Below are 27,374 nucleotides of genomic sequence, written 5' to 3' on the forward strand. Positions count from 1 at the left end.
GATGTTCTTGACCCCCATCTCTCCCTGTCACCCCAGGACAGCTTCAGTTTCTGTTGACAGTCCTGCCTAACAGGCATTTACCAGCCATGCATTAACTTCTTCAGAAAAGACACCTCAAAATTCAAACTCTTTAAGTGCAAAGGACTGTAAAGCACAAGGACACTGAACAGAGCTCAAGGCAGCCACATCTGGTTATGCTTTAACAGTGCCGTTGCCTCTAGGTGAGCTAAAAACCAACACAAATATCTGCTTGGAAGGAGTCAAAAGCCACTGGGTACCATCCCTCCTGTGTCCTGGGATGAAGCAGGTGAGGGCACCGCTCAAACACACCTGCAACAAGCCTCAGGAATGACTTCTGCACCAGCATCACCGTGCCGAGCACTCGTGGTCAGTGCAGACCTCTGCTGCCAGGGCTGGCGGGGACACTCACCTTTCCTCCTCCAGCTCCTGCTTGTGCTTCCTCAGCAGCTCTTCCTGCAGCTCCTCTTTCTCCAGGGCATGCATTTCTGCCATCCTTTTCAGCTGCTCATGGAAGCCACGCTCCAGCTCTCCCTTCTCGTCCTGCAGCGCCTGCACCAGCACCCTCATCTTCTCCTCCACCCAGACGCCGTTCTGAAGCAGCTCCTCCCGTTCCTGACTGAATTTCTCCTTTGCCTCTTCCAGTCTGGCTCTGAGATCGTCCTCGTGCTCTTTCCTCAAGAGTTCTTGCAGATTGGCTTTTTCCTCATTGAAACTCATTTGTAATTTGTTTTTCTCATCATTATGCTTGCAGTCAAGCTTCTCCTGCTGTTCTCTGAGCACCGCTGCCTCTCCTTGCAGTTCTGCAACTTGGTTTTTCAGGCCAGTTATCTGCTTTTCCATGACGTGCTTCTCTTCAGTATACTTCTTCCTCATATCCTCTTGCTCCTTCTCACAGTGGATTTTTGTCTCATCTAGCTGCTTTTCGTAATGGCTCACCTGCAAGAAGGAAAACAGATCAGTTCATTTTATACTGCATATTCTAGTACATATCCTGTACATTTGTGTTACAAATTTCCTAACATTCTACAGAATGATTTGATTTACGTATTAGCATCTTATATCAGTTCTCCCTGTAAAGAATACTGAAGCGTTCAGCTTAATTTCTTACAGGGATAAAGATGATTATTCTGTAGAAGCCGGTGAAATCCATGCTTTTCTGTTCAGTTTGTGAAAGAAGAGAAAAGCCACTAATAATTTTCGAGTCTAAGTGAGTTTTGCAAATTGCAAGTAGAATATTTCACTGATTCCTTTTTCAACCCCCTCCCCAAATTAATTAGATGATGGATTTCCCTTTAAAAAGGCTTTTACAAATGACATGGGACAAGCCCTTTAAGGAAAAGTAATTTCAGGGTAATATTTTTTGGTGCCCTTTCTCCATACCCATGCCTCATTTCCCCTTTGTAATCAGGGCAGGGGGCTGTCAGCTTTATCAGAACAGTTTCAGTGCCCCTGTGTTGTGCCACCCACAAAATTGGTCTGTTATGGAGTCATTGCAGGGTTATCAGCTCTATCCAGAGATGGTCTAAGAGATGCTACGAAAGCCCGACAGGATCGCTGACTTCTGGTCCTGAGCTGGCTCTTGCAGAACAAGCCTGTGAGGCCAGATAAGCCTTGCAAACTAGGAAGCCCCTACCCAGAAAATGGGAAACCACCAGGCACCACCAGCACTGCAGCAGCAGTTTCTGTGCTTTCACAGCACGGAGCACGTTTCAGCGCAGTGTTCCCCACGCAGACTCCTGCCAGCTGCCTTCCTAACCCACAATTATTCCCTGCCAGTGTGAATGAAGTGGCTAATTCAGCTGTGCCAGCCCTTCGAGACAGGAAATGCACTACTGCATCTCGCTGCTCCTGTTAGCTGGTGGGCGGCTAGGGATGTAATGCAGCATTCATCCAGCCCTCGCCAGCACCCAGGAGGAGCAGGGGAGGCAGAAGCTCAGCTTCACAGAAAGGTTTTGGTTTCACCAGGGGTCAGAAGTCCTTCTCCAAGAGCACACTGTTTGTATAAGGCTGGGAGAGTTGTGAAGCTTGAAGGGAAAATAGCTCACCGTGTCTTCAAGCTCCTGTTTGAGGTGATGCAAGTCCCTGTGATGTTGCTCCTTCATTTGTTCAATGGCCATTTCTGCCTCTATGCTCATGTTTAACGGATTGCAGTCTTCTGAACCAAGTCCTTTAAAAACAGGAATTATATGCAGCTTCAAACCCAAACAGCTACATTCTCAATAGAATTGGTATTCAATTTAAATGTATTTGGACAGCTACAGCATCACTGAAGACAAGAAACTACAAATTTTTGTTTAGCTTTGAATATAACAGTTATATTCCACTTAATGTTATGCATTAAAATGGGATGTTGTCTGAGGAGTGCACTAGGAGGGTTTGGGGGAGCCTTTACATCATCACAGCCAAGGCTTTATCATGAATATCTCATGAAATTTATGTCCCTGAAGTTCCCACACAGAAAATGTGTTTTACCTTGGTCAGGTTCAATGCCGCTGTTGCCGTGAGTTTTAAGATCGATGTCGAACTCCTCCGACAGCGAGTTTTTCAGCGATGGCCTGAAGGCCTTGCCCTGAGTGCGGTACTCCTCCAGCTCGGAGTGCAGCTCATCTATCTGGTCCTGCAGCTCCTGACCGCAGGGGAAGGGAAGGAAAGGAGCTGAGTGAGAGCAGCCAAGCATCTGTGCACCAACACACCCCAGTGACAGAGCTTTTAGGGGAGAAATGCTGTGGGGAAAGACTAAATCTTGCCAGTTACCATCCTCCTGTCTGCAAAACAGCACCTTCTCCACAACCCATGCAAATAACATTTTATTTATTAACATAATAGTGCCTTCTTCAGGCTGAAAACATGCATTTTGCTTCCAAAATCTGCATGTTCTAGGTCCTTCCACTTTATTCCTTCTTCCCAGCACAGTTTTAAGCAGCAACTTAGGAAAATTTTCAAGCATATTTGAGAAATACCTCCTCAAACACCATTCTACTTGAAAATCAAATCAGAAGCAAGAGATCAAATTAGAAAGGAGATATCCTCATTAGTGCATTTCCATCTGGTACTGCTGCCCGCTTGCCAGCAGAATATCCCAAGTGTTGGTGCCAAAACGCAGCATGCTGAGCTCAATGAACATTGTTTATTGAGGAAAATGAATCCATGAATGTGTAAACATGCAGTTCTGCAGATTTGAAAGGTTCAGAAAGTGAACCTTGAAGACTGACTCAGATCTGCCAGTACTCAAAGAAGTCAGCTGCACATTTAAGCAAATTCTTACCAAGAAGCACCGGTTCAGCAAATATTTCTAGAAAATATTTGCTTTTTAACTCCAACTTCTTAACAGAGCTACTATGCTCTTGCAGATTATGCAGCCTCTAGCCAAGACAGTCCTTCATTGAAGGAAAAGAGTCATGCAGAACAGGCGAGCCAAATGCTTGTTATCGTTATAGTCATCAGAAAACAGGTATGGAAATAGACACTTGCAGAAGAAGCAGTCAGCTGCACGAGATGCAGGGAGAAGGCAAGCTTTAGATCTGTGTAGTTCTATTTCCTTAAACTATTACTGTTCCAGAAGCTGACAAAACTCAGCTATATCTCATTCCTGCTGGTAGTTCCTGCAGCTTTAAGTTCAAATGAGGGCAGCCTTTATTTCAGGAATCAGACAAACCACTGGTGCATTGCTACACAAAGAATTAAGCTGGTTTACACCAGTGGAGCAAAGGAGGCTCCATACACCCTATTCCAGCCCACCCCTAAGGCATCTTACCTCTCTTGACCATTTGCTTCTGCGATAAAAGCTTTCCACCAGCCAAGAGCACAGATTAACGTAAAAAATAAATAAACCAAAGCATCACAAACAGCAGTGTTGCATTGCATGCTGCTTCCAGAAAGGATGCTCTTGGGGAAGATGCATCCCTCGGGTGCTGTGTCCCCAGCCCCAGGGCTCGACTCACCCTGCACTGCAGCTCGTACTTGCTCTTCATTTGTGCCAGCCTCTCCTCCTGCAGGAAGAATTCTGCGCTGCTGGGATCGAGGTCACCGTACTGAAACGGCATCAACAGGACCCAGTCAGTCTTTCACACACCCCAGCTGGGATGCAGCTCTCAAGCAGCCCTGCAGCCTGCTCCCTCTTTCCTTTTTTTTTTTTTTCGTGTTTTTATTTCATTTTATTTTTATTCCCCCAGGGAATCCCAAAAGGGAAGAACCTCCCTAACGGATACTAGCTGCTATCTTCCCATCACTCTTACACTAATTTTGATTTCAGACCATATCTTTCTATCTTAATGCATGTACAAAGTCAGCGTATTCCATAGAAATAAACATTTCCAACTTGAAACATGTCTGGAAGACAGATGCTGGGTGAGGATCATTGCAGAATCATCACCAAGGAGCCTTTGTCTGTAGATGCACGTGCACAGAAATGCCTTTGGAAAAGCTGATGAGTTTATTGTATCATCACCACGCTCAGCTGTTCATCTCATTTTTCAGATGCAGTTTTAACAGAGATGCCACGTAGCACCGGACACCTCAGGTATCATCTGCCCTAGCTAGTCATCGGGTCTGTGTGAAACTATATTTTGGGGAAAAATCCCCTGTAAACCTGTGGAATGACTGCTTTGCTGTAAGACTTGCTGTTATCACTTAGAGGACCACAGTGAGGCTGGGGTATCTGCAGCTCTCTTAACCAGAGGGAGTTGGGCTCAGCATTTGTCTGATCCCTTGGGAGCAGCCCCCAGGGACCCCACCACCAGCTCCTCGAAGCAGATTCAGCTCTGGACACGCTGCAGAGAGGAGGATTTACATTTACCTTCTCAGCCAGGACGTTCTCCAAGTTCCTCTGCAGCTTGCTTGCCAAGCTTTCATACTCCGCCAGCTTTTCCCCCGTTTCCAAGAGCTCGCTTTCCAGACGGCTGTTTTCCTGAACCAGACAGAAACCCGACAGCTTCAGCATTTGGAAGACCGAAGAACCAGAAAGTGGCAGCTCATTCGAGAAGAGCAGTCTCCCAGTCAAGTCAGGGCACAGCACCGACACGAGCTGCAGCCGATGACGGGAGCTGTGAATTTCCTTCCCACTATTCACACGTGCACATCAGAGCAGTGAGTGTACATTGGCTGTGGGCCTGGTGGCCACCAGGCACACAATTCTTACTTGCTAATCCCTGCTTGGGGAGGAGCATTTTACACTTTCCCTGGCACCAAAAGGACAGCTGAGCTGGTCAGAAGCTGCTCTCCTGAACATCCTTACGGGTGTCAGCTCACGCTGACTGTCAGCGCTTTTGGTATTTGTAAGACAACACCATGACCTTTAGCTTCTGCTCAGCTTAAAAAAGAACACAAAACATTAAGTTATAAGGCAGCTGTCAGATTCAGAAAAAAATGTGATTTAAGTAAAAAAAATTTCAAAAAAATTTCCTAAAAAAATTTGGAAAAAGGATTCAAATATGTGGGATCATGGGTGAATGATATCATGAAATCTGAAAGGGAGCCCTACAAGTCCTAGCAGTAACCAATCAAGGTGACCCCAAAACATTTATGGATGTGCTTTTATCTTGCTGAAGCCACTTTATCAGCTGAAGCTACTTTCACCTAGCTCAATATACGCTGGCATAGATCCTCTCAACAAGGATCAAATCACAAGCATCACTCCCTGCTTCTGCCTACCCTGGGTTTTCAGCAGAAAGTGCCATTTGCTTTCAGCCCCTGTTACCTTCAGGGAGAGGGTGAGGCGGTCACGGATGTAGTTCTCATCAGTTTTCAGCTTTTCTATCTCCTGCTCCAGCTCCAGCCGCTGCTTATTAGCCTGCTGCAGGATTTGCTCCCGCTCTTTCCGGAGTTCGTTCTTTAGAGCTGCGATCCGCTCCTTGTATTCCTCATCCAGCTTCCTGGTAAGGCATCAAAGGCAAGGAAAGCTCACAGAGGGAAGCAGGCAGCAAATGCCACGGCGTTAAGCTGGGTGGTTTTGGCACTCAGAGCCACTGCCCCTATTGGGGCTGGCTCCAGACAGAAGCATGGGGATTAACCACGCAGATCGGCCGCACGGTGCTGGATGATTTTTAGATGTGCACCCACAGCCTGGCCAGGGTTTTAGGATTAAGCCAGACTTTTCTGCAGCCAGTGATGTTAATGTTTGGAGTTCCACATCGGCACATCCCTCTTATTAGGGAAGGTGAGCCCCATGCACAGGGCGACAGGGCAAGGGTGAGGAGCAGAGGACGGGACCTGGGACCCACAGACAAGCCTGGCAGGTGGGGTAAGGACAACAAATGCTTTTGTGTGGCCAAGCACTTCAAGTCCTCAGGCTCAGACCAGTTTCCATCCAAACCACAGGTGCTCACATCTCTCCTGCCCTTCCTCCCAAGCCTCTACCTCCATCACCAACACCTGCAGTGATGACGAGGACAGGCAGGAGCTGCTCACGCTCACCCTTGGTGTCCCAGGACACTCTACCTGAGGTTGTACTCGTTCCGGCGCTCTATCGCAGCGTGGTGGTCATCCACTTCGGAGGCCATCAGGGATTTCAGCTTCTCAGCTTTTTCCAAGTCCGACCGCAGCTTCTCTTTCTCCCTGGCCACTTGGTCCACCCGCTCCCTAGGGTGAACACGGCCGTGCTGGGTTAAGGCAGCCCTCCCCCAGAGGAGAGGCTCACCAGAGGCTTCTCAGAGAGCCTGGAAAAATTTCTGATTTTTTTTTTTATCCTCAGCTGCATTTGTAGCTAGCTATGAGCTTGGGCACACAGCTCTGGGCCCGTCTTGATGCCCCCACAGGTCCCAAACCAGATGCCAACCCCCTGCCCCATTTACTTGTTCTTATTTTTTTTCACCTTTACCACTCCGTCCTCACATTTTATCCCACCCATTTTAATCACAGGTTAGCAAGGTTTGCTTTCCTGAGCTGCTTTCTTGGTGGAAACTCAACAACAAATCTCTCCATAGAGTAAACATAAAAAGACAGACCCGCACAGTGGGAAGCTTCATCTTTTGCTCTAAAAGTGAAATGGGGAACTCATAGGCATGAGTGCTAAGCTGACAGGTAACACATCTGTGGTTTTAATGACCAAAGTCATCCCCAGTGATGCACAAACAAGAAGTCTGCACACCACAAGTCCTGTGCAAAGTCAAATTATGTTTGACATTCAAATGAAAAAAAGGGGAAACTCAGTCTTTGTCCCACAGCAAAACCTATGTAAAAGTACTCCCAGAAAGCATTTAGGATTTGTGGTGTTATCAGGTTGTGCTAGCCTCTGCCCGAACACTTTTGTGTTCCTTGGCCAGTGCCCACTGCAGACTGCACTGATCCTTTCAGGCTGGGAACATCCTGATGCTTTGATCTCCCCCCCCCCCAGCACATTCTCCTGTGATACTTGGCTATTTTATCCAAGTAAACCCAAATGAAGATGAATTAATGATAACCAAATAATGACGATCAGGGGGACAGGGAGGGGCCGTGCTGCTGCACAGCGGCTGCTCCTTAAGCTCCTGCTGGGCAATCCCCAGGGAGGAAGCAGAGACAACAATCCCAGCGACTTACAGCAAGTGCCTTATCTCTGTTTTGAAGCTCGCCAGGGCTGCCTGGTGGATGCTGTTCTTGGTTATTAAAAGCTCGTTTTCTAGCGCCAGCGTCAGCTCTGTCAAGTTCACCTTCTCGTCCAAGCTGAAGTCCAAAGCCTGCGGAACAACACGCTGTTGGAGCAGAGCTTTCTTGCTCTGCAGGAGCCTGAAGACGTTTGTACACGAAAGGAGAATAAACTGGGGAGGCTCAGAAAAGATCTTTGCTTGCTGATGAACCTTCAGGAATGGCTTTGGGGCAATAAAACAGACCTCTCAGGCACCTGCCTACATTAAAGTGCTGCTGCCAGATATGCAGATGGAAAAACGAGGGCTACACTGCAAGGGCAAGAGGAAAGTAAGCCCATGCCTGATTAAGAATATTAATTCTTTAGGGGACATAATTGCACCAGGAGCATTTGAATGTTTTAAAAGGCAAGCAAGTGGTTGAAAGTGTTCATGTAAAAAAAAAAAAAGGGTATTGTGATAGAGGTGATACAGAAGAGGTCTTGCAGGAGGTTCCACAGTAAAAACCCCACCTCTTCCAGCACATTATCAGTAGAAACTGACTGTATTTTCCTTCCCCTCACCTTGCACGAGCACAAAGGAGCTCACAGTACTGCTGGTGGTGCAGTTACTGCACCCATGCCACCAAAACCACGCAGCAGCACGGCCAACGGGGCCGGCTGTGGGCTAAAGGCAGCTCCTGGCAGGAGGTGAGTTAGGGGCAGACCGTGCAGGTCTGGTTAAAATAATGTGGAATTATCAAGCTGGGCTGAGTCCAGGCTCCAAAAAGGGTTTTATTTGCATGAGAACAACAGTTTTGCATAAAGCATTTATGGCAACCTGGATGTTCAAAATCCGTATGGACACAAAATGCTGAGAAAAACCTGTTCTTGTCACTGCCAGTAACCCAGCAGGTCTGGGAACAGACACGTGGAAGCATCTTACCCCGTGCACAGCTTCCAGCAGGACGGGCAGGGAAGCAGCTTGCTTCAGGTACCTGATTTGCAGTACATATGACCCTTTTACCCTGTATAATTAATTAGTGGGCAGTGCAAGCTGTAACCTGGGTCATTCCAGCACTAAGAGCTTTGCAGATGCTGCTGTTCAGCGAGGTAAAGGAATTAAATTGCTTTACACAAATGTAGGTGACCTTTTCGAGCTGAGCTGGGAGCCCCATTACATTTTAGCATTAACTTCCAGCTCTCTGGGATGCACCATCGTTTCAATGCAGGAAATTACCAGAGATTTCCCAGAATTAGCACCAAGAATTTTAGAGGAAAAAAAATCCAGTTACAGCCCAGAACCCCATAAAGAGGGGGGAAATAAAGCAAATAGAAGGAGTGAGCTGTGCCTGCTGGTTACCTTCAGGATGTCCTGGCTGTTCTCGACACCCTCCTGGTGCCAGCAGTCGAGGATGCCCTCCACACAGCCATAGCCCATCCCATCGTCCAGGCTGGAGAAGAGGCAGAACCCGAGGGTGCTGGGCATGGCAGTGGGGCCGGCCGTGCGCCTCCCGCTCTCATCGAAGGACTGCAGAGAGAGGGGAGAGCTGTGGCAGGGTGCAGCACCCTGGGGGTGAAGGATTTAACCTGCTTTTCCTCGCAGCAGGAGCACTGCTGCTGAGCTCGTGGCACTGCAGCACAACCAGGTGCTTTGGGCTTTGAATAAATCCGAGGAGGAATAGCTTTGGATGGAATAACTTTTGGAGGAATAACTTTTAGGAGCTCTGTTTTCCACCACCTGCTTTTAAGTGTTGCCTTTCCCTTAGAGGCTGCATGGGCGCTTGTGTTACAGCCCTCAGCTTCTAGACAGAGATGGGCAGTAACTCCAGACTCTCAAAAGAAAAAAAAATGATGTGGGATGTGCAAGCCCACAGCCTGCAGCTGACCTCAGGCCACTTTTTCCCCCTGTGCAGTTTGCACCCTTTTAGTGCCCACCATGTCCTGCAAGGTGCATCCCAAACCCCATTATTTCCAAGGGGCCATCTCTTCCCTTCCCCAGGAGGACGCCTCCTGCCCCATCCCCATCCCAACAGCCCCGAGGGAGCTGAGCATGGCATGGGGAGCCACGGCCCCTCACCTGCATGGAGAGGTGTCTCTTCAGCTGTCGGTACGGGGTGGATGCCGAGGGCGTAAGCGGCTTCCCGTTCCTGAGCAAGCCGTAGAAGAAATCCTCCACGCTCATGGTGCCATCCTGGTCCAGGCTGTGGAGCACCCCCTCGAGCACCTGCAAGCGGCAGGGGGCAGAAATTTTTTGGTTATTGCCAAAAGCACCGCAGCAAAACTCAGCGCAGCAGGCAAGGACCAAAAGAGCTGCCGGGCTCGCTGCATCAGCACGGACTGGGAAAGTCGTCTTACAGAAAACTGCAGAGCTATGCACGCTACCGAAATCCTGCCTGCCAGAGCATATAAGCTCCTTATCGTGGTTATCTTCAAGCATCCATCTTGTAAGGCAGCACGAAAAAGCCTCCTTGCGCCCTGCTCCCGACCCCAGGTGACACGAGGAATTTAGTGCGAGTTCGTGAGAAAAATGCCCAAACCTCTGCAGCATCTGAAGCCACTGAACAAAAAAATAGTGAGGCACTACAAGGTTACAATAAATCTATTTTATACTTCAAGGGCAGTCCTCTTGCTTACGAGCAAGACTAAATATATTAGGATTAGAGAGGTTACGATAGTCCCTTGCTATTCCTTTGCCTTCAGTTTATTTCTCCCACTTGCTGCCTTTCCTACCCTTTAATAACCTGAAAACATTCTTGCAAATGCTGCAAAGGAATAACAGCCCAGAAACAAGCTTTATGAAGGAAACTGTTTCAAGCAGTGGTATTCTAAGATGGGAAGCAGATTTATTAAAAAAGCACTGAATCTTACGGAGACATTTTGCTAAAGAAATAATTTACTCGGGGACTCTGTGTGGAGGACAAAGACAGCCTGCAGGTAGTTGCTTTTGACTTTGCAAAGACCTGTGAATATCTGAACCAGTATTTACTTTCCAGATAGACAGATCCTAGGATTAAGGAGTCATGTTTGGAATCCAAGGTATGTTTTTTAATTTAAAGTTTACTCTGTGATGGTACACGATGACGGACAGGCATCACGGTGCAGGGCAGCTGCCTCGGCACAGCTCAGCCTCTCGGTGGGTTCAATGCCAACAAACCCCTCGGAAAGCAGCGAGCTGGATGCCACCTCCCAAGCAGCGAGCTGTTAGCCTGCACTTGTGCTATGTGATAAGCAAAAAGCAATGAGCCACAAGGCAGGCGTCTGTGGCAGCACCAACACCCAGCACGCCTCCGGGTGCGAGCCACCCCTCCGGCAACCCCAGCCCCACGGCGCTCACCTCCCCGCTGACATTTTGGAGCCCAAACTGCTCGCAGATGGAGACGAGTTTCTTGCGGTTCAAGTGGCCGTCCCTGGTGATGCCGAGGTGCTCGCAGACCTCCTGCAGTTTCTCCTCTATCCACTCCGGTGTGGGCAGCGAGGCACCAGGAGAGGCGTTCAGGTCATCTGGGTTCCAGAAACGCAGCTGCCCTGAATTTGGGGAAAACAGCTCCGGTGTATGGGACTGCTCCCCAGGGACCACCAGGAGACCCCCATGCCACACGGGACCCCGTTAGACAGCCAGAGCCCCCCCTGCTTTCTCGGCAAAGAGATTTGCAGACCCCAATGCACAGAGCTTGCTCAGCTGCAAGGCCACCTCCTTGGGGCTGCCACCTCACCCCAGGGGCTGGGAAAGGGCTTTTTGGGAGCAAAACTTTGGTCCTGTTGGACGGGGTGGTGGTTATTAGACCACAGCTAATGGGGTAGGGGTGTTGGGGCAATTAGAAGATATATGGCCGTGGTGCTGGGGCAGGACAGGGAGCCCCCACCCCAGGGTCACCCTGCTGTCCCACAGGAGGACCCTAAGGACTGGTTGGGACTGACATCTAGTGCCTGCCATGCTCCACTACAGCCCCACAGCCCCCACAAAGCACGCTCAGGACCAGGCCTGGAGATGCTAGGCCATAAGGCAGAACCCCTCAAAGAGCCTGGTTTTGTCCCAAAATGGGGCTCGCCTCCATCTCGTGCTGACAACGGGAGGGACAAAGCATGGCAGTGACACAGGGACAGAGCATGGGATGGCCACAGGGGCTGCACCGTGTGGTGCTTTGCCTGCCTGACCCCATATAGGGCCCACACCAGCACCACAGGCCCGAGGCGGCCCCACAGCACGCTTTTGGCTGCTCTCCTTGGGGCTTTGAAGGCGAAACACATCCAGCTGCTTGCTCTTACCCTCTGCCTCGTACTCCTCACTGCCTCGTGTCTTCCAGTGCTGGGGAGAAAACAAAGGGGGCCCGGGTTGTTATTATGGCCAGACACGGCGCTGATGAGAGGCATCAAACGAGCGGCAGGCCTCCAACCACCACCAGGCTTTCATCTCCTCGGTCTCGGTGGGCCTGGCTGGCAGCCCCCGGCTTTTTGATGCTGCCTGCTGCTGGCAGGCACGGTGCTGCCGTGGGGATAAGGCAGGGGACTGACAAAACCCCCCAGCCGAGCCAGGAGAGGCGCAGCAGCAGATCAGAGCCGTGCCGCTAAGAGATGGGGGACGCAGCGAGGATCGTGTCTGCATGTAGGCACCGAGTGTGCATTACCCCTTCCTTACAGCATCCTTGGGTGAATCCCACACCCCTCGAGGATCCTGCACGCAGCCAGCCTGAGCTCCAGGATGAGAGCAGAGCCTCGAGCATCCCCGTTGTGGGGAGCCCGTAACGTAACCCTGAAGCACACCACCACCCCACGGCCTCCCTGGGGGGGATCACGCATCACCTGCGCCTTTCTGCAGAGCCTGAGCATCCCGGGCAAAGCACGTTAGCAGCAAGTAATTAAGCTGCAATGAACCTGCACACGTGAGGGAGATGGGGACATCTGATCCCAGAGCATGAACAATGTGGGAAACGAAGCTCTCGCTGCTTTGTGCTTCCCATTTTGCAAGCATCTGCCTGCAGAGCTTGGGGGCCAGCAGCCTGTGCTTGGCCAAACCCACCCCAAAACACCTCTGCTGGTGATAGCTGTGGGTCAGGAGAGCAAACTGCACTGCCAACAAGCTCCCTGAGCTACACAGAGGAGAAAAAAAAAAAATCTTTGCTGCTCTTAAGCCACCCTGCTTCCTCCAAGGCAGCACCAGGAGCAGGGCAGAAGCGCAGTGCTCAAAATGACTTCCCGTACGTAATGTGCTGCCCTGCCACCACCAGCCTTGTACCAGCCAAGGGGATTTGCTAACGAGCCATGCTCAGCAATATTAACTTCTAGTTTAGCGACAGCGGCGGCAGATGTTGCTTCTCCACCACCGCGGGCGCGTGCTTGCGCATGCAGGGCGCTGATGGACTGGATGGCAAAGTCACCCGGGACATAAAGAGGCTCTAAATCATCACAGAAAAGTTCAATACATCTCATTCAGATTACAGCTAAAAGCCATTAATCTACGGCGTTGCCATGGGAACTGGATTAGGTCACTGGACTTTTTTAGCTCTGCTGCTTGTGCCCGTTTCAGCTGCCGGATGAGGGAAGGGCCGCTCTGAGCCGCAGCATCTCCAAGCACCCGTTTGGTTTTGGGGCCAGGGCAGGAGCCCAGGAGAGCAGGAGCCCAAGAGATTTGGGATCTTTGCTCCCCCAGGAGGCTGCAGGCAGCAATCAGGCTGGCACAGACAGGGCTGGAGCCTGCAGCTCTGCTGGATATCAGAATATCTGCTGGATATTTTGGGCAAAGCCAGGGACATAAGGAAGAACGCACTAAAAATCTGTGCATTTCAGCCCAAATAAGCACTATTCAGCTAGCTCCACCACCATTAGGGTGGGCAGACTCCCCAAAAACCCATTGTGCTGATCACACAGAGCAGGAGCTGAGGCAACAGGTACCGTAAAAGCAGAGACCAGCCCCTGCTCCCCCAAAATGTACAGACAGCACCCCGCCTTGTAAGTGCTGGTCCATGCACAACAGCCCTTGGTGTGCGGGGAGAAGGCACCTTTGGGTGCTAAAAGCAGCCCCTGCCCTGCGCTCCTGTCCTCACACCAAGGGGTTAGTGGGCAGTGATGCTCAGAAGGGGACCCACTGCTGCATCCAAGGCTTTTTGCATAAGCAGCGTGTGCATATTCACCTCAATATCATTTTATTTAAAAAACCTAAATGTGGCCATTTAGCACCAGAACCTCTCACATCGGGGACTTGTAAAAGACAAAAACACTCCAAAAAAAAACCAAAAAAACCAGCCAAAACCCCAGGAGCCCCCAGACCACAGCACAGGGTAGAACCACGAGCACAAAACAACCTGAAGACACCAAGGCACCCCCTCACCACCAGCCCTGGGGAGCTGTCCGACCCCCCTGGCACCATTCCTGGGGGGCCCCAGGGTGCCCTTTGTGCCGCGGGGGCTCGGGGTCGGCACCGCCAGGGGGATGACAAAGGGGGCCTGGGGCCGGCGCACGGCGGTGTCAGGCAGGGCATTGTCCCCAAGCGGCGATGCTCCAGCTGGATGTGGGTCACGCACGGTGTGGGGGGCTCAGGAATGCATTATTGGGGCGGGCGCGTGCCCCGCGCGCCGAGCAGCAGATGGCCGCGGCTTTCAATGCTCGCCGCCCTCCAGCTCGGGGCCCGGGTGAGCATCTGCAGCCTGGGCCGTTTGCTCGGCCTGGCCTCTCCCCAGAGCGACGCAGCAACCTCTCCCACCCTGCCATCTGCTCCAGCGAGACAGAGCTTTGTTCTCCCCCGGAATATATTGCTAATTAAGATGACGAGCAGGGGTGCACGCTGAGCCCGCTGCGCACGCGGCCAGGCGATCCCTGGCGGCAGGGCTGGCAGCCCCATGGCCTCTGCTGGGGGACAAATGATCCCAGCGAGGGCTGCTGAGGGACAGCAGAGCTCCACGAGCCACCTCGCAGTTATCTTTAGCTGCCAAGCAGCAATAAATGACCTGGAAGTCAGCACAGCCTTGGGGTGGGGAGCATTTGGCCACCCCTGCATCGAGGTTTTGGGATAGAGCGATCTCAGACAGCAACCAGGGCTGGAGAGAAGCGGCTTCAACCACCTCAAGTTTTCACGTTGCGCTTGTAGGGGCTTTTAGGGTCACAGCTCCAGCAGCACCACATCCACAAAGCCACCAGAGCCACGAATTCCTCGCTGCCCAGGAGCCCGGTGACATCCCGGTGGCAGCGACGCCACCGAGCTCAGCCCCGGCCGCTCGGGGCTTGGTCCGGTGGCACCTGGAGAGGTGACGGAGCCACTCGGGGCAGCCGATCCCCCACAGACCAGCCCTCCCCGGCTCCACAAACACGAGATGAGAGGCTGAGAGGGAAGGAAGCCTCCCAGACAGAGCCCGAGCCCTTCTAATTGGCACCGCTTGCTTTCAAGCGCCAATTAAGCCGCGCTGCCCCAGTTCTCAGGCTGGCAAAACACCCCGAGCTGGAGCCAGCCTGAGCGCACTCAGCAGCGCGTTTATGTGCACAGCAGGAAAATAAAAAAAAAAGGGGAAATGGTGCTGGTTGTGTCAAACCCCAAAATATCAGTGCCTTGGGAGCCTCCAGCACAAGGCAGCATCTCAGCCCCAGGACCCCCAGCGCCTCCAAGAAACCAGTTTCTACATATACCAAAATACAATCCTCTTAGAAACGAGAGAGTAATGCTGATAAAGATGAAAATTGCAGATTTTACAGATTTATCCTGGTTCTTTTTTTTTTTTTTTGGCTCACGTTTCAAGGGAATTAGCCACCCCATCCACCCGGAGAGGCTCACCAAGAGGCCGTGCTCCCTGCCGGCTGCACCCAGGCTGTTAGGTACCGATTTAGCTAATTGGCTGACCTCGTTAATGGAGCAGCCCTTCGCGCCTACCCAACAGCTAAAACCCAGGAATAAAATTAGAGTGGCCTCTTCTATCGAGGGCATCGCTTCCCCAGGGGGTGTGGGAGGATTCGTGCTGGTTTCCAGGGCAGGGCAGCCCAGCACCAGGAGGTGGGTGAGCATCACCCAGGGCAGCGAGCAAGAAGGCAGGGTAAAGAAGCTGCCTTTGGGGAAAAAAAATGTTTTTTGAGCTTTTTTTAAAAAGCTCAGCTTCACAGGAATAGTAACACGTATGGCTGTGAAGCTGGGAATTGGAAATTTCTCCCTTCCTTCCCCTCTCAGGGCTGAGCATCCCTGTGTGCAGGGTGGCTGCGGAGAGCCTAAGGGAAGCCGGGAAGAGGAGGGCAGAGAGCAGCGCGTCACATTTCCCCTTCCCACTCAAAAACTTGTGCCGTGCACTCCTGAGCACTCACTGCTGAATTGACAATGTCTGGCAAGCCCTCGGCGGGCTGGAACAGGCCCAGCTCTGAGGAAATGCACATTAATGTGCGCCCAAACCCAGCCAGGCTCTCCTTCACCTTCAGATTTTTTTGGAGAAGCCAAACCGGAGCCTGAGCGTGCGCCCTGTTAGCACCCACGCTGCTCAGAGTGGGGGGTGCCCAGCACTAAGCACCCTCCCCGTGGCACCAGGGCAGGGGCACGGCCTTACAAGTGGCTCACTAGGAAAAGAAAACGGGGATAGAAACCACAAAGGGCTGAACCACGAAGGGGACAGCTCTGAGATGCCAGCACCGTCCCACGGCAGCCGCCTGCTGCCGACGGCCGCTTTGCCAAGCTCCCTGATGGCCGTGTGCCCTTGCCCAGCCCTCCCACCACCAACACGCCAGGGCCTGGAAGGGTTTTTCTGGGTGAGCTGCTGGAGGAGGACACGCTCCTTCTGCTCGCATCGCTCCCAGCCCACACCTCGTTAGCTGTGGAGGCAGCCAGATTTTAATTACTGGCCAGGAGTACGGGGAGCACATGTCACCGCGCCGCGGCGCATGCCCAGCTCCTCCTGGGATACCCACAGCTCTGTGGAGCTGATCCCGGGCAGGATTTTGGGGTCAGAGCAACAGATTTTGGGGTCATCTGCTGTAGGAGATGCATAATGGATGGCTGGGGGACAGCAGGAGGGGACCACCCCCTTCGCTTGGTGAGCACCAAGGGCATTGGGACCAGCTCCATGCTGTGCTAGCACATCGCAGAGCTGCCCACCTTGCTTGGCCACGGCCACAGGCTCAAAACAAGAAAATATTTCACAAACTGATGGCAAAGAGACAGAGCAACCTCAAGCAAGAGTGGTTGGGGCAGAACGGAGGGGAGGGAGGTGAGAAAACGGGACAGAGAGGGGAGCAACTCAGCCCACAGGGGCAAAATCGAAGCAAACCCCAAAAGCGAAGCGCAGCCTCCAGCCCACAAACCCCAAAATCAAAGGCTCACCTCCTCGCAGCCACCGGGAGTGACGTGCAGGGGCTGTGCTTCCTCACCCAGCGGCTCGATGACGGTCACCTCGGCAAAATCCTCCACCGACGCGTGGAACTCGGGCAGGGAGCGGCGGCCGTAGCGTTTGCCACCTTTGATGTACTTGGGCTGCGCTTCTGGGGAGGAATCTGTGAAATTTGGGAACAAAGCACGGCGGTGACACATTTTTCCAGGTCCTGCCTGGCTCCTGGGCACATGGCTGGTTTGGTGGCAGCTCCTGGAGCACCAAAGCGCCGCTGCTCCTGTCCGGCAGCGTGGACCTCGCCGTGATTTTGGGCACGGAGGGTTGGGACCGGTCCCACCCCAAAGCAAATATCGGCACAAAACACAGCGATAGCTCTGCCTTGCTCACCCCCAACCCATTTCCTGACCGGGTTTGCTCGGTTAACAAGGTGCTGGGGGAAACCTGTCAGCCTTGCCAGCCTCAGATCGGGAAGGCAGTCAGCTCTGCTCTCCCTGCACTCATCTTCATTACCGGGGACGGGCAGGTTTAATTAGGGACGGCATCGCCAGAGCCTCCAGATCACCCAGACACCTGGGCAGCCCCTGCTGCTTGAATCACAGCTCGATTAAAAGCCTGGAGACGAGCAGGCAAGTGGAAAAAAAAACTGAATTTGGAGGCGAACATCCCCCGAGGGGCCCGAAAGGAGGAGCTGATCCCAATGATGCCGGGGCAGGTCCCAGCCTGCACCAAGCGGCGTCCCCACAACCTTTGGGAGCCGCCACCTAATTACAGGGGGGGCTCCGTGTGGCTCCAGCTCCCCCGCAACAACCTCCTGCCTCCGGGGCCTGAATTATCCACGAGCACTCGCTGCCAGGGATCAAAACAAGAAAATAAATAAATAAGCACGTTTCGGGCTATTTTCGGCACGAGTCATCCGACGTCTGGAGCAGGGGGCAAATTAAGCAGAGGACCAAATTAACCAGGGATTCAATTAGGGAAAGGCTCTCTGCACGCTTCGTGTTGGCGTTGGCTAACCTCGCTGTCGAAACCCCCCCCCCGGGGACCTGATCATCTTTGTTTTTCGCCACTCGCAGCTCAACGAGAGCGGCAGCTTTTTCAATTTTTTATAAAATAAAAAAAAAATAAATGCAAGGAGCTGAAATAAATGCACCGATCAGGGCTGGGGAAACCTCTCCATCGTTGGCGCACGGGAAGCAACGGGTCCCTAAACCCCCCCCCCCAGTGCCAAAAAGCCTCCTCAGATAATATTCCTTCAGATATAGGAGGTTTCAAGCTCGTTAGGGGGAAAAATATTCCGCAACTTAGCTATGCAATGAATTATAAAATACACAGGCCTGGGAGGCCTTTGATTCCTCCAGCCTCGCGCTCCATCCGGCCGCGCTGCAGCTCCAGGGAACAACCCCGGCGCCCCCGTGTTTGAACAAGGCCGGTTTTTTAACAAGATTTGCTGCAGCTGGGACCCGGCACATGAAAGTTGGGCGATGAAGTGTGCCGATAGAGAGGAAAAAAAAATAAAAAAATAAAAAAGAAAATAAATCGCAGGGAGAAGACAGGCTGATTAAGCGAGAGGCGGAGAACAAAAGGCAGCCTTATCGCTCCTATTAAAGCCTGCCCGATGGTGAACAATCTCCATCCAGCAGCTCTCTCTGAAATGCTAATATTTGTGGCTACCCATTCAGCCATTTATTGCCTCGCAGAGAAGGGCTGGGGGGGGGGAGCTTTGTGTTTTTCTTGATAAATAAATTTTCTCTGCGGAGACACGGCCGCACCTCTACACCCATCTGTCTCCGGGAAGGCCGGGGGAGAAGCAGCAGCAATTTAAGCCCTAATCAGGTTATTGCTACATTTACCTCTGCATTTCCTAATGCTGAGTCGGGCTTCCAATCTCCCCGACGGCTTGGTTTAAGCACGGCAGCAGCCAGGGAGTGAGGAAAACCCAGCACAAACACAGGTGCCTTTAGCCAAGCCTTGCAAACAGGCAATGGGAGGTGGGTTTATTTTTTATTTTAAGCAATTTGAGGCTGGCAACTGACTTAATTCCCTCCACTCTGACTCCTAGACCACCCTTTGGTCTGAGCATCTCATTTTTCCTGTAAATCAGAGAGTTTTGAGGCCCAGGAACATCTCCAGGATGGCGCAGTGACCTCCCCAAGCTGAGAGCAGAAAGCTCGCCCCTGCCCCACGAGGCTCCAGCTTCTAACCACAGGGATCCCATCAAACCACCAAAAAAATATAAAATTGAAAAATAAATCACACTTTTGGAGCCACACCGCTTCTGTTAACACGGGGTTCAGCAGCAACCTGTGCTTCCCGAGCGCAGAGCGCCGAAGGGCTGAGCTCATTTCCAGCCCAAAATCATGGGGAAGGATGAGGAAGGGCTTCTTAACCCACACTTGCTTCAAAGGCCGGTGAGGAAATAAGAAGGAAACATCAAAAAATCAGCACTTCAAGGGATGCAGAGCTGTGCTGTTCCCCCCAGGCGTGGTGAACCTCAGGCTCCTGGGGAGCCGAGCCCCGGCACCCCATGGGGAGAGGGCCTCCAAACAGGGAAAAAGGTGGAAAGGAGAAAATAGGGCGAACCCTCCCTGCTTTCTGCAGCCCTCAGCAACGTGAGGAATCAGAAAAATGCATGCTTGGAAGCCAGAGCCTGATTAGACACCGGGGTCTTATCTGATCCCCCAACTGCCCCTGAGCTGCAGGAGCCAGCAGCGGTGCCCTGATGGCCAAAAGGAGCCTGTGGGCACCTTCCTGAGCTCCCCCCCTGCCCCTACAGGCAGATCACAGCCCCCAAAGCCCCCTGACCAAATAAAACCAGTCTGCATTTCAGAAGGAAAGCCCCAATTGAAGCACCGCAGCCAGAACCATCGATTCCCCAGCTCCCCGGCTGGAGACCCACACCCGATTTTCTGCCTTCCTGCCCCACAGAAATCATCTCCAGCCCTGCCCTGCCCTCAGAGGAATTTCACATTTTGGGCTCAGCAAACAAGGCAGAGGGAAGCAGCAGCTCCCGGAGACCCTGCCTGATGCACCATGGCCCAAAACTGGGCTGTTTTGGCCAAAAAAAGGCACGGCCTGCACCTGAACCATCCCCGTGGCTTTGTACTTCTCCCTTCCCAAGCTCTCCTTCCCCCTTCCCAAAATGGGGAAGCCCCTGGAAACCCCTTCCTAGGGAACTGCTTTTGCACCACGCAGCTTTTTGGGTTCCTCATCCCCAGCCTGTGCCCATCCCTCCCTCCATCCATCCCTCCCCCTGGTCACCGCGCACCCCAGGGACCTTCCCATCACCCAGCTCCACACGAAACCACAGCACCAACACGTGGCCCCATCCTTACGGGGGAAACCCAGCAGATGCAGCAAGCAGCCTTCAAACCCGTGCTTCCCCCACAATTAAATTCTCATTTTAATCGCACGACGCAGAGCTCTCCACGCGATTTTCCCCCCCCCCCAGCCCAGGGCTGGCTGTAACGCCGGCGTTTCGGCGGTGGCTGACAGCTTGACACCAGCAGCACAAAGCAGCTTGTTCTCCAAATCTCGAGTTTGATCTAAATTAAAAGCAGCGCGGGCTTCGGCGTTAACCAACCTGTCAAAACGTATTAAAAAATAAATGCCTCCCGGGGCTGCCCGTGCCCGGCTCCCTACCTGCTGCACCAAGCCTGGCTGGCAAAATTCCCCAAGGAGGGCTTCTCCACCCCCCCACGCTCCTCTTCCAGGCTGATTTCCCCTGCGATAACCCCAAATTTAGCCGTTTCTAGAAGATTTCTTTGTGTTTAGATAAAGCCAGAGCTTCTCAGCCATATGATTCCCCCGTAAACGCGGAGATTCGGATTAGTTCTGGTTCATTGGGGTGCCGGGGCTGCCTCCCGCCCCGTGCCAGCTCCTCTCCATCAATTGCATCTCTTGGGCTCTGCAGGGTTATTTTCCAGCCTGTTTTTTTTTTTTGGGGGGGGGGGGAAGCTGTCATTTTGCTGCCTGGCTGCGCTGCTGAGCGAGGATGCTCGAAGGGCAGAGCCGAGATGGATGCTCCAGGAGGAGCCTGGAGTTCCCCTCAGCCCCGTGCTAAGCTCTTTTCTCCCTGGGGGATTTCACACCCCGCTGCTCGGCGGGCAGGATTAGGGTTGGATTTACATACAGGTGTGTGTGAGCAGAGCTCAGCCCCCCCTGCTCCAGCTGGGCTGCGGGGGCTCAGCCCCAGCCGCGTGCGCTGGGAGGGGGATACCAGAGCTGTGACCAAGGGTTTAAAACAAAAAAAACAAAAAAAAACAAAAAAAACGTCTAAAAAGCATAGGGAAACAAAGGAAGGAGAAAAAAATTTTTTTTTTTTTTTGCTCTCCTCTCTGGGAGCAGGAGTGCCCACCTCAGCACCCAGAAAGCGTTTTCTCTTCCCAGTTTCTCTGTGAGAGCCACCCAAGCCTGCTTTTCCTAGGAAAACAGGCTATTTTTTGATAGTTTCAGCATTTACCTGGTTCTTGGAAGTGCTCTTCATTTGACAGGGTTCTGGACAAGATGAGGATGAGTGCTTCTTTAAATTGGTCAAAGTGCACCTGTGGAAAAAAAGAAGGGAAGGGATCAGCTGGCACAGGTGATTAAATATCAGGCTAACGATCCCGCAGGAGAGTGGCAGCAAGGCAACAAAACACCCGAACAGATCATGACACCAAGCCAGGACCATGCCTTGGAGAAACCACAACAGGGGCACAGGCAGTGCCTTTGAGCTCGTGGGGATGCCCAGTGGCCCCACATGCCCGAAAATCCTTTCTGGAGCTGATGGCAGAAAGCTGCAGCCCCTGCTGCTGGCCTGGAAACACCAGGTCTGGTCTATAGGAGAACCAGGGAGGGATGATCTCAGTGCTGCTTTATCCCATCTGCATCTTCCCAAAAAAAACCTCTTTCTGCCTCTGCCACGAACAGTTGCAAGGGGGTTAGAGCCCCACGGGGAATGCAAGCAATGCCAGCCCCGGCACGGCGAGGCGGAAACGTGGGGACAGCTGGGGAAGCTCTGGCATGGCACAGCTGGCCACCACGACTCCTTTGGGCTGCAGAAACCTTAGGGGGAATTTTAGAAACCTTAGGGGGAATTTTTGGCATCGAACAGAAGCCTTTATATTTAGGGAAGCGGGGGACAGGCACGGCAGCGAGGAGGGCAGGGGTCCGGCCACGTGTGCGCTTCACCAGGACAGTTTACAGAGATAGAAGATGCTTGATAAAAAAAAAAAAAAAAACAACTTGAAATTTAGAAAATTTAGAATAAATGGGCAGGGAAAAAACCACGGGGCAGGTTCTGAGCAGGAACGAAGGGGACGGAGGAGGGGGCTGCACCCTGTGCCCCCCCCAGCTGCAGCTGCAGGCCAGATGGCTCCGCGCACCGCGATTGTGCCGTGACCACGGCCACGGGAGCCCGAGGAAGATTAGGCTGCGGGGCCAGAGCCGGCAATGCTGCAGACCCCCTGGATTTAAAATGCAAATGGGCAGCACGGAGACAATGGGCACGGCTGCTCCGTGGGGCTCACAGGTGTCCCTGGTGTCCTACGTGCAGGCATGGCCCCAAGGAGAGCCCACGTGCCTTCAGCGCCCAATTTTTGGGTGAGGGTGTGAGAGCTGGAGGGATTTTTCTTCCCGTTAGACCTGCTGGAAAACCTCGAGCACATCCTAAGAGCCCGGAAAAGCAGCATCTGCTCGGGTTGCACACTTGACCTTGGATGCTGCGCGCCCGTGCACAAAGAATCGCAGCTGCTAAAATTAAAGCTGCGCTTGGAACAAGCCGGGAGAGGAAACCCACGGCACAGCAAAGCCACGGAGCCTAAAATATCTCTTTTTTAAAGATCCTTTGCCTTGGCTTTGCTGTGGCAGCCCCCTGGGGTGGCAGGATCCTGCCAGAACAGCCTCTGTGCTCTGCTGAGACAGCACCAGCAGCCGAGGGAGCCGGGGAAGGACAGCACCGGCACCAGGACAAAGCGCTTCTGAGGCTGCCCCAGACGGCCGAGCCAGCCCCCTGCCAAAAGGCTGCCTGAACGCGAGGCGAAAAGCCCTCAGCAGCGAAATGCTGGCAGGGTATTTAAAGTTTAATGCTCCTTTTAGCATGCTCGGCTGAACCCGGGGTATTTTGGAAGCGGCAGCTCGCGCATCTGCTCCCAGCTGCCCCCCGGCAGCCCCTGGAGCGCTCGCTGGGGGGGCACAAGAACCAAAATTGGCCACGGGTGGAGGTGGGAGCAGGGTCAGGGCCACATCTCCTGGTGAGCTGCAGGGGGTTGGGGGCACCGGGGGCTGCCACGGTGCCAACACACGGGGCAATTCCCCCAGCCCAGCCAGCACAGGAGGAGAGCACCGTGGGGTTTTATCCTCCTGCTGCATTGGGAGCATGAAGCCCCGGTGAGGACAGCGTTCCCAAAACAAGCAAATCCGAGACAAATGAACCCACACAGACACAGAGCCCGGGGCAAACACCAAGCGCCGCCTGCCCAGCGGTCCCCAGCACGTCTCCAGGCTCAGCGCCTGCTTTGACACCAGCTTCCTATGAAGCCAGTGCCTTGTTAGCACTAGAAAGGGAGCGCGCATGTGCCGAGCTACCTGCTGCCTTTCCCTGCTCGCCCCAGCAATGCAAAGCAGCCGTCTGCAGCCGTGGGCCCAGGGGAAAGCGAGCGGCGGCGGCTCCTCGCAGCTCCCTGATCCCCACTGAGCCTTCCCCAGAGCCCTGTCCCCACTCGTGGGCTGCTTCCCGCAGCATACATGGGGAGCTCTGGGTGGGATGGGATGGGAACGGGGCACCCTGACCCCAAATCTGCTTGGTGTGCTAAAAAGCGCCGTGCGTGATGGGGAGCGGCTCACCAACACCGTGGCGCACCAGCAGCGTTTGGGGACACCTGAGCTCCCCGTCCCCAGCTGGGGACGGCCACCAAGGACAGCCCCGTGTCTGGAGGTGCCCGACTCGCCCTGTCCCTGCCACTCACATCACCCAGGCACCACCACTGTGCTGTTCCCAAACGCCACTCCATATTAGCTGATAACTGATGGGTATCGCAGGGGGGGGCTGGAGGAGCAGGGGGGGGGCTGCACGCATGGCCCGGGGCTCCGAGCAGGCAGCCTGCCCGGAGAATGCCAGGAATTGCTGCGAGCATCGCGTGAGAAGAGGCATTTGGGATGGTCCAGCTCTGCTGCGAGGCAGGATTTACACAACCCTGAGGGACCCCGACCAAAGCGTGCGCCGCTTAATCCCCAAAGCGCTGCACGGAGCCGGGGGGGGCACCGCGTGTGTCTCCGCTCCCCCCAGCGCCCTGCATCTATCCTCACGGCACAGCCCCGGCACAAAAGGCAGCACGTGGCCCCGCAGACAGCACGCTCCCCCTGGTGCCCTCCCGTTCCACGGGGCCCCTCCGAGAGCACCAAAACAAAGGCGGCTCCGCCAGGCGCCACCATCTGCGGCACCGCGCTCCCAACGGGGTCCCGAGGAAACCCGGGGGACCCCAGAGCTTAGCCACGGGCTGCTGGTGCTGCTAACGAGCACAGACACCAAGGAGATACAGGGAAATGCCAGGGGCAGGTTGTTATGGCAGGGTGGTGAGCACGAGCCATCCCTGCAGACAAAGAGAGGGGAAAAAATCCTCCTTGGGGTCCCTCGCGCACCCAGAGCAGCCTGAAGGGGTTGAGCTCGTAGCTGGAACGGGGTGAGCGTGAGCCACAAAACCAGACAACAGCATCCACGTGGCAGGAGCCTGAGGGGGCCGAGCAGCACGGGAAATCTCTGGGATTGGAGCAAAAAGCCACGCTGGGAATGCAAAGGTTGGGAACCCCCCCGGATCGGCTCCTGCTTCCACGCCACCGTCAGGAGAAGGGCTGCAGCCACGGGGCGAGCAAGGAAAAGGAGGATTTGTTCCCTGAAGGAACCAGTTTGCTTTGTGAAAGCTGCGTTTTGATGGGAAACTGGAGTCCAAACAACTCAGCACCAAGCAGCTCTGCCACGGGGAGAGTGCCCATGGGGCTGACAAAACCGGTGCCCACCCCGGCCTTACCCTGCCTAGGAGGTTGTCCTGGAGCAGGGTCTGCTGCAGCGCCGGGGCCACCTCCTCGAGGTGCAGCACGTGGCACAGGTCGGTGAGCTCCTCCTGCCCCAGCGAGCCCGTGCCCGTGCTGTCGAAGCTGTCGAAGAGCTCCTTGAGGCGGGCTTCATACTGGTCCTGCTCAGCTTCATCCATCCCATAGCCTGCCGCGCTCACCTGCGGGGGGAGATGGGGATGGTTAGGACTTCCCACAGCAAAGCAGTGCAGAAAAAACCCCAAGGGCTGACGGAGCAGCAGCCCACACCACCAGTTTCAACCTCATGTGGGTTTTTTTTTTTTGGATATCTGCACCCTGGCAGGCAGCAGCTACGGGCACGCGTGGCCCCCTTGGCACACGGATACCATGGTGCAAGAAGGCACGGCGCAGACACCCCAAACCAGCACCTTCCCCATTATTTGCATTATTTGCATGCGCGCAGAGCTGGGGCAACGCCACGCAGCCCCGTTGTGCTGAGCTGGGCTGGATGTCCCCGTGCTGGGTCACTGCCCTGTCCCCATGCTGCGGGGACTCGAGGTCAGGCCCTGCCCGGAGGCAAAGCTCAGAGCACTGCGCCAGGAGAGGGCACAAAGCTCAGAGCACTGCAGCCAGGGCAGCAGCAGGGCACGGAGCCAGCCCCGGAGCAGAGCTGGATCATTTCTCCTCTGCTGCACGAGCCGACAGCCCCAGGAGCTGCCCTGGCACCGCCCGGGGGCTCGCCCTCCCCATCTCCATCCAGTCAGGAGCTGCGTCTCCAAAGCGGCACCGGTCAGAGCGCCCCAGCCCCAGGAATTGGTTTGGGAGGAGGGGGCAAGGAGAGAAATTCCCCATCCAAAATGCAGGATCTGGCTGGCCTCCGTTCAACCGAGTGCCACCACACAGTCCCTGCATGCAGGGCCACCAAATCCCAAAGGGGAGCTCATCTCCAAGCCCCCTGCCACGGCACAGCCACCCCTCTCCTCCTCCCACCACCTCTGCCCCCACCAGCCGTGCTCATGGACACCCCAAAATAAACAGGGATCAGCTGTCAGAGCCATCAGCTTGCACACACACCCTGCAGCAGAGGTGTGACCAGGGAAGGCCGACCAGGAATTTGGGAATTCGGACACCTGCGGGGCAGGTGCTGCAGCCAGGACCTCGATGGGTTCGGGGTTTGGCTGGAGAGGATGCTCCCTGTGCCTGCCAAAGGGTGTGGGGTCCATGGGGCAGAAATAGCCCAGCCTGGCTGCCCTCCCACCCCAAAGGGACACCACAAGGCCAGCAGCAGAGCCAGACCTCCCTACAGAGATGCAGCCAGCCCCATATCATCACACCCAAGCTCCTCGACCTCCCTGTCCCCCGTTTTTCACCCCCCAGGAGCCTCTGGAGCTGCTTTAGCAAAGCACCCAAGGAGGGTGCAGACGCGTTTGCATTCAACCTGGGGTGCAGAGGAGGAGTCAGCACCCAAAACCTCAGCTGCCTGCAAGCAGAGGGAAGGCAGCAAACTGGTTTCTTGCTTCTCACACCAGTAACCCCATTTCCCCCTCGATCCCAGGGTGTGGGGTACCAGCATCGCCGCCACCTTGAGAGCCCCCAAACACCACCCTGTGGAAATTCCCAGGCATTTTTTAGCCTCTTCCCTTCAGGTTCAGCCACCTCCTGTCCCCCAGAGACCTTTCCCGACCCTAATTCCACACCGCCACAACCAGTTCCCCCAGTTAGGTAGGGCAAAGAGCTCGGTGCCACCTCCCGGCGTGTCCCTGGGCACCGGTGCTGCTGCAGTATTGGGGTCACCAGCCGAGCCCCTCACTCGGTGCCGCAGCAGCCCCAAAAAACTGACCCCGGATGAGCCCAGGCATGCTCAGGGAGAAGGGGTAGGGAGCCCATAAAACCAGGGAGGAAAATAGGGTGGTCAAAGAGCACGGGGTGCACAGTCCCTGTCTCGGGCCAGGCCCTTGGTGAATTTTTGGGCACGGTGTCTGGGGCAGCCTGGCAGAGAGGCACAGCCGGAGCTCACCAGGCTACAAATACAACCAGGGAGAGACCCCACCAACCCCACACAGCCAGAGGGGGACATTCCAGGCTTTCCCAGGATAAAAAACCCAGAAAATGAATAGGATCCCCCCCACCTCCCAGCTCCTCGCCTACCTGCGGTCAGTGGCGGCGCGCTGCCGGCAGCCAGGCGGTGCCGCACGCATCCTGCACAACCTCCATCTTAGGCAGCCGGCTGTGCAAGGTGACCCAAGATGCCTACTCCCAGCTGAATTATTCAGCAGAGCTTCAGGGGAAAAAAAAAAAAACAAAAAAAACCACCCCACACCCTCCTACCTGCCCGGCTCGGGAGGTACCGGGGAGCTCCTGCCCTGTGCGCAACGAGGGCAGCGGCACCAAGGTGCCCAAAGCCACCCAAACCCACGGGCTGGGGGGATTGGCAGCAGGAGAAGGGCTGAGAAAGGAAGGGGGGGGGAACACGAAGCAGCAGCACAAAGCCCCGAATTAAAGCCCAGCCCTTTCAT

General features: G+C 54.2%; 1 protein-coding gene across 7 annotated transcripts in view; it reads right to left on the reverse strand.

Moving 5' to 3' along the window:
• Positions 1-27,374, reverse strand: part of NIN (ninein) — a 56,175-nt gene that overhangs the window by 26,280 nt on the left and 2,521 nt on the right. For 6 of the 7 annotated variants that reach the window (XM_038179886.2, XM_038179892.2, XM_027459534.3 and 3 more), the window contains exons 2-16: positions 24,855-25,058; positions 21,311-21,392; positions 16,845-17,014; positions 11,828-11,867; positions 10,896-11,086; positions 9,639-9,785; positions 8,922-9,089; positions 7,537-7,673; positions 6,457-6,597; positions 5,717-5,891; positions 4,817-4,927; positions 3,963-4,052; positions 2,494-2,647; positions 2,067-2,188; positions 431-957 (exon numbers count right to left, since the gene is read on the reverse strand). In XM_038179886.2, coding sequence (XP_038035814.2) covers positions 431-957; positions 2,067-2,188; positions 2,494-2,647; positions 3,963-4,052; positions 4,817-4,927; positions 5,717-5,891; positions 6,457-6,597; positions 7,537-7,673; positions 8,922-9,089; positions 9,639-9,785; positions 10,896-11,086; positions 11,828-11,867; positions 16,845-17,014; positions 21,311-21,392; positions 24,855-25,037 — 2,438 coding nt within the window. In that variant the 5' untranslated portion in view covers positions 25,038-25,058. Of the gene's footprint in view, positions 1-430; positions 958-2,066; positions 2,189-2,493; positions 2,648-3,962; positions 4,053-4,816; positions 4,928-5,716; positions 5,892-6,456; positions 6,598-7,536; positions 7,674-8,921; positions 9,090-9,638; positions 9,786-10,895; positions 11,087-11,827; positions 11,868-16,844; positions 17,015-21,310; positions 21,393-24,854; positions 25,059-27,006; positions 27,145-27,374 lie in introns of those variants that run through there. The other variant, XM_038179887.2, reaches the window with a different exon arrangement.

This window comes from Anas platyrhynchos, chromosome 5, assembly GCF_047663525.1.
Source record: "Anas platyrhynchos isolate ZD024472 breed Pekin duck chromosome 5, IASCAAS_PekinDuck_T2T, whole genome shotgun sequence".
Lineage (NCBI taxonomy): Eukaryota > Metazoa > Chordata > Aves > Anseriformes > Anatidae > Anas > Anas platyrhynchos.